Source organism: Maylandia zebra, linkage group LG3 (assembly GCF_041146795.1).
Source record: "Maylandia zebra isolate NMK-2024a linkage group LG3, Mzebra_GT3a, whole genome shotgun sequence".
Classification (NCBI taxonomy): Eukaryota; Metazoa; Chordata; class Actinopteri; order Cichliformes; family Cichlidae; genus Maylandia; species Maylandia zebra.
Window position 1 is genome coordinate 13,931,679 of NC_135169.1, and position 11,173 is coordinate 13,942,851.

Below are 11,173 nucleotides of genomic sequence, written 5' to 3' on the forward strand. Positions count from 1 at the left end.
GCTTCAGCATATTTATTTTTAACTCTTGACCTTTAAATATATTAATTTGCTGAGTGTTCTTCTGCGTATGTGTGGTTTATTTAACTACAGCTTGGGGGCGGTATGAGGCTGGTTTTCACCTGCATCGCTTCTTTAATTCAACGTAAAAGAAGAAGAAAGGCAAAACAACATGGCAGCTACCACGGAACACGTTGAAGTAGCGTCAGAAAGTTCGGAAACTGAGCAAAAAGAAGCTCCGGAAACCACCCAAGACCCCGAAACGTCTGATTCTGAGCCGGCCGGCTCCGAGCCAGATCCGGACCCTGATGAGGACGAAGACGAGGATGCGGGCGAGCCGCAAGGACCGAGAATCCGAGATACCCCCATGGACCTCCAGCTGGAAGCGATTGCCAACACGGTTGCTCTGCACCCGACCAGGGACGTTTTGGCCTGCGGGGACGTGGACGGGGACGTGTACGCTTTCTCGTACTCGTGCACGGAGGGCGAGAACCGGGAGCTGTGGTCCTCGGGGCACCACCTGAAGTCCTGCCGCCAGCTTCGCTTCACGGCGGACGGAGAGAAGCTGTACAGCGTGTCCCGAGACAAGGCCGTGCACCAACTGGACGTGGAGCGGGGGCAGCTGGTCACACGGATCCGAGGGGCCCACGGGGCGCCAATCAACAGTTTGCTCCTTGTAGACGAGAACATCGTGGCGACCGGAGACGATGGAGGCACCTTAAAGGTCTGAACAGGGTCTCGCTCCGTCTTTACCCCGAATTTGAGTCTGTGTTTTTAGAACACACCCAGTTACCAGAAAGAGATTTAAGAGATCTTTTTGTGCCAGATTCAGTCATTAATACACAACAATTCAAAATTTAAACACTGAGGATGTTGAGTGTTGGAGGGGTCATAATTTGAAGAGGTGCACTGGTTCTGATGTTTAGAAGCAACTAAAGCAAAGCCTCTGTCTCCTCTGTTCTTGAGTCTGCCTCTTGGAACAACCAGAAGCATCAGGTCAGCTGCCCTTAAAGATCTGCTTGCAGCGTGCTTAGTTAAAAGTTGACAAAGTTAAGAGGGTGAGACTGCAATTGGTGACTTAAAACACACATTTTCAAATTAAATCTAAAACGTACTGGAAGCCAAAACAGGTCAAATATGGTCTCGTTTAGCTGTGCCTGTCAGGGGTCAAGTTGCTGCATCCTGAGCGAGGATTAGATGAGAAAGCAGAGCCTGGAAGGTTCCCTGAACCAGACCTCTTGAAGTAGAGCACATTGCACCTCTGCGCCCCCGTCAGACTTCACCATTCTCCACTCCTTCAGTTTGCAGCCGCAGTCATCGCTCTGCTCGCCGTAACATGCCGTGAACCTGTTCTTCACCTTCTGTCGGTTCTGATTGTAGTGACCCATGAGCTCACAGAGGACCTCTGGAGTAGAAAAGAACGACTACAATTGTAAGCTGCAGTCCAACCATGCTGGACGATTGGGCTCCGTGATCCTTTGACATAGACGTGCAGTCTATGGAGCAAGTTGTGTAAAGCACATTCAGAGTTCAGAGTGAAAAACCGTGCATAACAACTAGTCCAGTCATTATTTACATCTTGTAAGCAAGTGGCAGCCGTTGTTGCCATTTATGCTTATACTGGTGCATCATGTGCTAATTACCATGTAGTGCTGTCCGGATGTTTCATATGCAGTGCCAGCCATGATGGAAACAAAGTGTTGTAATGTTTGTTCCCTCCAGGGTTCTCACTCTCTGTTGTAAAAAGTATTCATTCTCTCATCCAAAACATTACATTCAGGTGTTTGATTCACTTCCACTGCCACGCTGAGGCATACAGACTGCTTCCACAAACATTTGTGAAAGAATGGGTCGCTCTCAGGAGCTCAGTGAAATCCAGCGTGGTACCGTCATAAGATGCTACTTGTTCAACAGGTCCGGTCATAAAATTTCCTCAACACGAAATATTCCACAGTCAGCTGTTCGTGGTATTATAACAAGCTGGAAGTGATTGGGAATGACAGCAACTCAGCCATGAAGTGGTAAAATGTCAGAGTGGGGTCAGCGGATGTTGAGGCACATAGTGTGCAGAGGTCGCTGACTTTGTGCAGAGTCAGTTACTGCAGACCTCCAAGCCTCATGTGACCTTCATATCAGCTCAACAACAGTGCGTAGAGAGCTCCATGGAATGGGTTCAAATCAGCTGCGTCTAAGCCTTACATTAACCAGCTCAATACAAAGCATTGCAGTGATGTTAAGCACACCGCCACTGGAGCACTGGAGATGGGTTCTGCTGTATTGATTGATGCTGTCGCCCTGTTTCTTCTGGTCTTTGGTGGCCACAATGTCCCCTTTCAGTGAGTTCAGTTTTTAAATTCAGGCTTACCTCCCTGTCGTTTGTTTCCTCTCCGAAGGTGTGGGATATGAGGAAGGGGACTGCCATCATGGACCTGAAACACCACGAGGATTACATCAGTGACATCACTGTGGACCAAGCCAAGAGGATCCTGCTCACAGCCAGGTAACAACAACTACTGATCAACTATAGACAAAATCTACTGAACAATTCAAAAATCTCTCTGGATCACTTGGATCTTTTCACATCCAACAACCATGCAAACTTTACATTCACTTAATACTTTATTTTCTGAGAGTCTCTTTTCTGAAGAGCATAAGCTCTGAAAACTTGATAAATACTGGAAATATTCCCAAACAAATCATATTTACACAGCCTCCAAGTGTCACAGTGGTGTAGGTGTAGCTCCGGAGGTAGAAGGTTGGTGGTTCGATTCCTTGATGCTCCAGTCTGCATGCAAAATTAACCTTGTGAAATATACTAAACCCCAAGTTGCAACTTTTTGTCTCTATCCAGCTTTGACAATAAGGTAAGTTTAACAAGGTGCATAACTGAATGTAGAAAATAAGAAAACTCCTCCATAGTTTGCTGCTCTAGAAGTTATACCACCGTGGCAGGTCTCGTCTTTACCTCTCAGCTGTGATAGGCCGACGGCGTGACCACCAAAATATGTGAATATGACAACATGGCCTCAAAAGGTCATGGTCAGAGGTCAAGTTTTTCTAAACATCACCTGTCAAATTTAATAACACAGGTGTGCTGCTACGAGGCTGAGGAGCAGCACTGGTGGCTGTCAGCACTTTGTTTTGAACGTACATTTGACTGAAGGCTCAAGTCTAACTTGGATCTTCTTCTGATGTTTTGATACTCACAGTGTCATTGATGTCGAGTTTTCCCAACTTGGCATCAAGCGCGTGTGCTGCTCAGCTGCTACTATAAAGTGAATCAAGATACAGTTCTGTGCAAAGTGCTGAGCCAGCCCTCATTTCTTTATATTCGCCAGAAAAATGGCAAATGTGCAGGCATTTATGAAAATATAGTATAGAAGAGCAAAAGAGTTTGTATGGTTCTAACAAGCTTGCAAGTCAATAGTTGCTATGACCACCTTCTAGATATGTTTTTGCTGCATTGGCAGTGTGCTTAAGATCATTATAATGCTGTAAAATAAAGCTCTTTCCCAAATGTGAAGCGTCTGATTGCTCCAAACTGCTTCCAAAATGACAAGAAAGCCTGACTCATTGGAAGGAAAATATGAAGACGTGACGGGTGACTCAAGACTTCTGTACAGAGCTATAGCAATAAAATGAAGAGTTGACATCCAACTGAAAACAACATTAATTTAGATCCTGGTACAGTTTTCACGAGAAATAAGTTCCACAAGAGAACTTACTGCAGAAGTCAGTCATGGCAGCAGCTCACCTGATGGAATTGGACGACTCATTTAAAATTCAAAAGGCTTGAAGCCTGAGCCAGTTTGTAGCCCACCATCAGCGATCAAACCCTGACCCAGCAGCAACTCTTTGACTCATCTTAACTTAAGCTTCTTTTTTTGTTTTTACATCAGTAAGACACTCAAGATACTCCAAGGAAACCCAAAACCATTACAGACTGTGACGCTTGGGTTGGGCGTTTGGTTGCAGTTTTTTGCAGAGCTTCGATATGTTTTTAGCCTTGGAGTTTTCACCTGGACGTCACGTGCAGCTATAAAAAAAATCACATGAATTTTAAAGTTTCCCAAATTTCAACCGAACTTTATGCGCTTAGGTGTTCTTAGTGAAAACATAAAGTTTCAGGGTTTTATTAGATATGATGGAGTTAAGGTACAGAAAAAAGCCAGAAATGGTGATCCTGAGCTCACCATCTGAGCTCCAATCTGATTTGCTGTGATTTGTCACAGTGGCGATGGCACCATGGGCGTCTTCAACATCAAAAGGCGGCGGTTTGAGCTGCTGTCAGAGTACCAGAGTGGTGATCTGACCTCAGTGGCGCTGATGAAACGGGGCAAGAAGGTGGTTTGCGGCTCCAGCGAGGGGACGATCTACATCTTCAACTGGAACGGCTTTGGAGCCACCAGTGACCGCTTCGCTCTCAAGGCTGAGTCCATAGACCAAATCCTCCCAATCACTGACAGCATCATGTGCACCGCCTCCACAGACGGGTACATCAGGTGAGTTGTGTTAACATTGAAGGTTTAATACAAAATACAGTGTGATATACAGCTGGAAATATCTGCCAGTTTGAGCAGATTATGAAAGTTCTTCTTGCTTTTGACATTACTATCGATTAAAAGCCCTGTTAGCCGTCTGTTAGCCTTTACTGCAGAATCACTAAAACACAGAGTGTTACTCAGGTAATTTAGCATCTGTGCAACATGTTGGTGACAAGAAAAAATCATCTACCAGCAGGGCGCCAGACTAACTTTTTGCCATAGTTGCACTGGGTGCGCCTAGCACAAAAGTTAGACGCACCCAGATTTTTCAACCACATTGCTCAACACCGCAGTTTTACATGTGCACATTTTTGGGGGGGAAATTGATGTCAATACAGACAATATTGATTTGTAAATGATTAACTAACAATCTTGTGCTTGTGCTTAAAGTGCTTTGGTATTCTTTGGCAATATTGTAGAAAATCTTAAACTTAATCATCACATCGGCCTCCTCTGTTTGCTGCTGTCGCTGAAAGGCAGTGGGGAGAGGGGACACTTGGGCAGTGCATTTACCACAACATATAGTGTTCTCTGGATACACTGGGCTTTTTCAGCGTTCAGAGGTTGATGGCTCTGTGTCAGAGCAGTGGCTGTGAATTTCAGACTGATCAGGCCTTAAGTTAACAAAAAAGTTAGCAATAGTTCTTTTCCTATTACAGCTACATCCACTTCTCTCAGGCCTAGGCTGCTCACTAGGGCTGGGTATCATCACTGATTTCTATAATCCATTCAATTCCAATTCACAAGGTCCCGATTAGATTCAATTTAGCCTCAGACAATCAGAAATAATATAATTCTGATCGTTTATCAGTACTGACACATGTGAGACTTCATCAGAGGTGTGAACATCACAGCAGATGCCTTTGTGTGAAAGTAACTGAGAATAAAACACAGAAAAACATGAAGGAGATTTTCCTGGTCTGGCTTTTTATAGCAGATAACCTTGAAAATATTCTACAATGTTCTGCAATTTTGCATAATTTTAAAAAGTTTAAATGCCTTCAGTATTGAACAGCAGAAATTAGACTTTCTTGTCCATTTAAGTTAAAAAAAAAAAAACCCACAGTGGCCGACAGCGCTGTAAACAACGGTAGACTGGTGGGTTAAGGTTACTCACCTCTCTCTCTCCGCCCACCCTGCACTTTCAAACGTACACGCCGACTACATGAATATCTGGACCACGACCAATCAGAGAGGTCCCTCCCCTGACTATCTCTGATTGGTTTAGACCACGATAGGGGCACAATGTGTGTCTGCTGTTGACCACACGAAGACTTTCAGAGTTGCAAAGACTTTTTTTTTTTTTTTTTTTTTTTTTTGTTACTCGAACAGTTGGTCGCACCGTCGTGCCATTGGAAAAAAATTGGTCTCATTTGTGACCAGTATACACCATCTGTAAAGTTGTCAGTACACGTTTGTCTGATCATCTGTGAAACTGCATTGAGTCAGAGTTGTTTTATGCTGAAGCTGATAAACAAATGGTACTCGTTAAGACTCATCAGACATCAGATTGTCAATATAACTTACTAACACACTCTGTCTCTCCACCATCAGAGCCGTCAACCTTCTTCCCAACCGAGTCATCGGCTGCATCGGGCAGCATGTTGGTGAACCCATTGAAGAGCTCGCTAAGTCTTGGGACTCACGTTTCCTGGTCAGCTGCGCCCAAGACCAGCTCATAAAGTTCTGGGATATTTCCAGTTTACCCAACACGACTGTCGATGAGTACCGCAAGAGAAAGAAGAAAAACGGTCGGATGAAGTCTCTCACCAAGAAGGCCCATGGTGACAATGACTTCTTCTCAGGACTTGTAGAGGAAACTGAGAAGAAGGAGGAAGAGGAACAGGAGGAAGAGGAGGATGACAGTGACAGTGATTGAAAATGGTAGTCATTAAGCCTTCGGACAGATTAGTCCTAGAGAATGGGTGTGTCTGCTGTTTGAGTCGGGCCTTTGCCTTTGGTGGATTCCAGTATTGTTAGAAACAAACAACCACTGAGGACTAAACAGAGGTTTATTTTCTCTTGAAATGTGCCGGGATTAAATGTGAACGTCTCAGAGGAGAAAATGCTCTTCAATATTAATACTGTACATCAGTTCTGGCTCTTTAGTGGTTGGTTGTGCATGTGCTCAGTGCTTCCATGAAACAGTTTGTTAAATGTTTATATACTTTGTGTGAAAATTTGAGGAGGTTTGTTGTCAATCATATTAAAATAATTTATAAGAACTTTAATATTAGATGTTGTGGTATCAGTACCAGAAGTCGGGTGATGGGGCGATGAACCTGATCCAGAGTAACGCTAAGATCCAAAAACAGACTTTGCTGTTACATTTATACGCCTGCAGGATATCCTGTAAATCTGCTGAAAGTTGTGTTGTATCAAACTCATTTCTCTCAATAAAAGTGTTGTTTATATTTAACGAATTACTCATTTGAACTCTTAAAATTTAAAAAGGAAGTATTCATTTTGTATTGACGGATCTCAGCCATCCGACTGATGGTAGTCTAGGAGCTTGGAAAGAAAAGTTACTGGACTTGTTTAAGCTACTTGAAGACGTTTAATTTCTCATCCAAGAAGCTTCTTCAGTTCCGAAACAAAATGGTGGAGAGTCCCAGGAATGTAAAGGCCAGTGGGGGTCGTGCCTTAAGAGGGTCATTGACTTATGATCAATAACAACCCCTGTTTCTTTGTAACATTGCTGTGACAGGGTTTGTGTATAATTTGACACATTAAACACTTAAAACTACAATAACTGATTTTTGTGTTCTTGTTTTCAGCAGAATCACAAACAGCACAGGTTGGTTTTCCACAGAAACACAGCTCATGTTCATGTTTATGCTCGAGGCAAACACTGAACTGTATATGTCAAAAGGAAATAATGTTTGGTATTTATGCCTCCATGAATGAAGTGAACTTATGACAAACAGGTTTACAACACATGAGCATGTTTTATTCTCTGGATGGTGAAGGCTTCAAACTTTGCATTTGTGAGGTTGAACTTTTATAAAATTGTGTTTTGTTGCTGTTTAGAGAGCAAATCTGTCAAATGTCAGTGTGATGACTCCAATTTCACAGATGGATGAGGAAGCATGAAGACATTTGTTTTCTCTTTGTTTGTCTGACAATGTACAAATTTCACATAGCACGCAGTTTTTTGTCCAATCAGAGGTGTTGAAATGTCAGCTGACTGACCCTCTCCAACATGCTCCGCCCTCTGCTCTGCCTGTCTGTAAAACAATGATTTGCACATATCTCATCAGTCTTGCACAAAATATAAAAATCTATTCATTTGATCAGAGCATTGATCCATGTTTGTGCAGTGTTTTGTTTTTGCATTAACCCCAAATATTTCCCTACAAAATAAGTGACAAAGTGAAACATCACATCAACCATTATGGAGTCGCCCCTGATATAAAACCATGATGTGATCCAAACTGAGGATTATGCTTATTATGAAGGAGAAAACCACAGAGAGATGCTCAAACTGTTTTTATGTCAGGCTGTAAAACATGTTAACTTCTGCTATGAGTTTAATATTGAACATTAAATGCTGGGACACTTTTACCTGAATAACCAGTGACTTCTGAGTGAGATCAGAGCACAGCCTCATAAAGAGGAGCTGTACAAGTTCTTGACGCAGCACATGTAGCAGACCTAGTTCCAGGAACCAACGCTGCATCATGTGACTTCCTCTTCAGCACTAAAGAATGCTGCTGCTCAGGTCCTGTGAAGACAAATGAATAAACAAATCAACGCTGTCAAAGTTTCAGAACAAAATTTTAAAAATGGGTACATTTTTGCATTAAATGCATCACTGGGTGAGGCCAAATGTCTTTTTACATTACACCACAGTCATGAAGAGTGTGAGACAAAATGTAGACGCAGTTGTATCACAGCTGTTAGCAGGACAAAGAGCTTTAAGAAGACATGAAGAGCATTATTGTTGAATGTCTTTAATCCTGCAGTGACAAACTTATTTCAGTGTTTCCTGTTGCTGTTGTCCTGTTTGTGTAAGAAGAGGCTGAATAAGCATCCGTCAGTGGGAGGTTCCCATCAGGTGTCTCCACCGTGGACTCCACCTCCATCCCCGCTCTCCAGGATCCACATAAAGAGAGACGGACGGAGAGAGCAGCGTCTTCTTCACAGAGACACCACCTGCAGAATCACCAGAGAGCCTCCTGAGCAGCAGCCTTCATCCTCCTCATCCTCCATCAGAGCTGCAGGTAAGACGAGCTGCACACCTGGACTCTTGCTCTGCCTCTTGTAACACACATCAGGACGGCTCAGTGGACACATTTCAGAGCTGAACAACACATCAGTGTTAGGACTGTTAACAGACTGCACAACAAACACATCACAGACAGATGAAGGTGTGAAAACCGACTTTTAGTGTTTTATCCAGATGTTAAAAGCTGAGTTCAGTGTTTTGGGGCTGGTGGTCATCATTCCTCCTGTTCTTACTGGACGTCAGGAGATCCTTTCCTGATGTGCTTGGAGCACAAAGCTCCACAGAGAATAGATTTGAATGTTTGTCTAATTTATCATTGTTGGAGACAAACTTCCTCAAACTGAACTAAAGTAAAACAGAAACATTTTATTTGAACATCCCAACCTGTTGCATGGATACGACAGTGCCGTCAGTCTGTTAGTGTTTCCTGTCAGGAACCTCGCTTACTTTCAGCTCAAGCTGAGCTCAATATCCTGGCTTTTTATGCACTCACACTTTTATTTACTTGTTTTATCTGATTTATTATTTATTGTTTATTTACTGACTGTTTGTATGCAGTGTATATTTGTATAACTTCTACAGCACTTTGGTCAACAGGTTGTTTTAAACGTGCTGTATAAATAAGCTTTGACTGACACATAAAGTAAAGCCAGCTTTGCATTGTTGGAATAATTTGGTGAATTTCCAACAAGCTGGTGACTCACCCTCCTGCCCCTCCCTCACTTTTCTTTCTAATAAAGCTTCTCATGTCCATCGTTGATGAGCTTCAGCTGGTTAGCAAACACCAGTTTGTCAGACCTGGACCAATCAACACTGTCAGCTTACAGGTGCTGTCGGAGGAATGCAGTGCTGTGATTGGTTGGTGATGCTTGGGTAGTCTGGTCAGAGACGTGAGTGTGACTTCTGCCCAGATAAACTGTGACGCCTGAACACATCTTTACTTTAATAAACATTTATTTTTACTCTGGAGCCCCGAACACCTCGGGCTGAAGACACGCCCACTTTTATTTAACCTTATCTAAAGAAAGCTGCTGCTCAGGTCCTGGTGACAGAAACCTGTGAACACGTCAAAGCTGACAAAGAGTCCGAACACAGCGTCACATGACACTGACAGCACTGCTCAGTGGACACAAAAACACTCAGAGGGTTTTTGTGTTGTTACAGAATAAAGTGTTTTGTATTTTGTTGATGTGTGATGTTATATAGAGCTGATCATGTATTATGCCATCTATAAGTTTGTCTTTTTATCACTGCTGTGACAGAGTTTGTGTTTGTGTATAATTTGATACATCAAACACTTCAAATTACAATAACTGATTTTTGTCTTCTTGTTTTCAGCAGAATCACAAACACAGTGTAGCCAGATGGGCTACTCGCCTTTCTTTTTCTCTCTCTCTCTCCTGCGCTCGTTCTCTTCGCTGCACAACTAGGTTAATTGAGAACCTACCTGCATATTGATTGCAGGGTGGCGTTAGCCCGTATAAAGCTAAGCCGGTGTTTTTGTTGGATCATTCCTCCCGTGCATTCAGCGCAAAGCAGCAGTAAATGCTGGCACATTGCGACGGACTGATCAGCAAGAGCAGATCATATGACAGCTACAGGTATGCTCTTGCTTAACCTTAGATTCCCTCCGAATACTGGAATTTGTGTTATTTGTATTTGTATTTATTTATTTATTGTCATTGTCAAGAACAATGAAATTGCGTTTGGGGCTTCCATACAACCCCAAAAAAAGAAGAAAATAATAAATACCCCTTAAAACCCAAGTGTACATATTTAACCCAGTGTGACTCCAATGCAATAAGACAATCCTTAGCAATAATGTTCGTAGAAATTCAGACAAAGACCTGAGAAACATGACAAAATACAACAATGCAACCCATTCAATATTATTGTACTGTGAGATATGATATCAGATATGATAGTTATCTATTTAAGAAAGAGGGGGGGGGGGGGCAGGAGGGGGAAGAGAATAAAGATATGATGCACCAATGCAGACCAGTTCATTGCTATTAAGAAGTTGGATATGGTTATTGTCCGTGAGAGGGGGGCAGAGAGTTCAGGAGCCTCACAGCCTGTGGATACAGGCTGTTGGCCAGTCTGGATGTTCTGGCCTGTATAGACCTGTACCTTCTCCCTGAGGGCAGCAGATGGAAAAGGTGGCGCGCAGGGTGATGTTGGTCCCGCAGGATACTGTGCACCCTCCTCAGACAGCGAGTGGGGAAGATATTACTGATCTCTGGCAGACTTGTTCCAATAATTCTGCCAGCTTCTTTCACCACCCGCTGGAGTGCTTGCTGATCGGCCTTGGTGCAGCTGGGGAACCACACTAGAAATCCATACGTCAGAACGCTGCTGATGGCACAGTTGTAGAAGTTCAACATCAGAGATCTGGGAATGTGTG

At 43.2% G+C, this 11,173-nt stretch overlaps 2 protein-coding genes across 2 annotated transcripts in view; both read left to right on the forward strand.

The window, feature by feature from the left end:
• Positions 1-112: 112 nt before the first annotated feature.
• Positions 113-6,955, forward strand: wdr55 (WD repeat domain 55). Its single transcript, XM_024800841.2, has 4 exons — positions 113-721; positions 2,391-2,497; positions 4,230-4,499; positions 6,096-6,955. Exons 1-4 carry the CDS (start codon positions 170-172, stop codon positions 6,418-6,420), a joined length of 1,254 nt encoding a protein of 417 aa, XP_024656609.2. The 5' UTR covers positions 113-169; the 3' UTR covers positions 6,421-6,955.
• Positions 6,956-7,088: 133 nt separating this feature from the next.
• The window catches only part of LOC112431562 (alpha-tectorin-like), a 40,005-nt gene continuing 35,920 nt past the window's right edge, over positions 7,089-11,173 (forward strand). Inside the window, exon 1 of the mRNA XM_076879965.1 lies at positions 7,089-8,764. The gene's annotated coding sequence lies outside the window, so the exon portion shown is untranslated. The remainder of the gene's footprint in view (positions 8,765-11,173) is intronic.

Bases quoted from the DNA above. Each gene is read 5' to 3' on its own strand.
- wdr55 (XM_024800841.2), top strand. From the start codon at position 170: ATGGCAGCTACCACGGAACACGTTGAAGTAGCGTCAGAAAGTTCGGAA. The intron at 722-2,390 runs GTCTGAACAGGG...TCCTCTCCGAAG, and splicing joins ACGATGGAGGCACCTTAAAG to GTGTGGGATATGAGGAAGGG. The intron at 4,500-6,095 runs GTGAGTTGTGTT...CTCCACCATCAG, and splicing joins TCCACAGACGGGTACATCAG to AGCCGTCAACCTTCTTCCCA.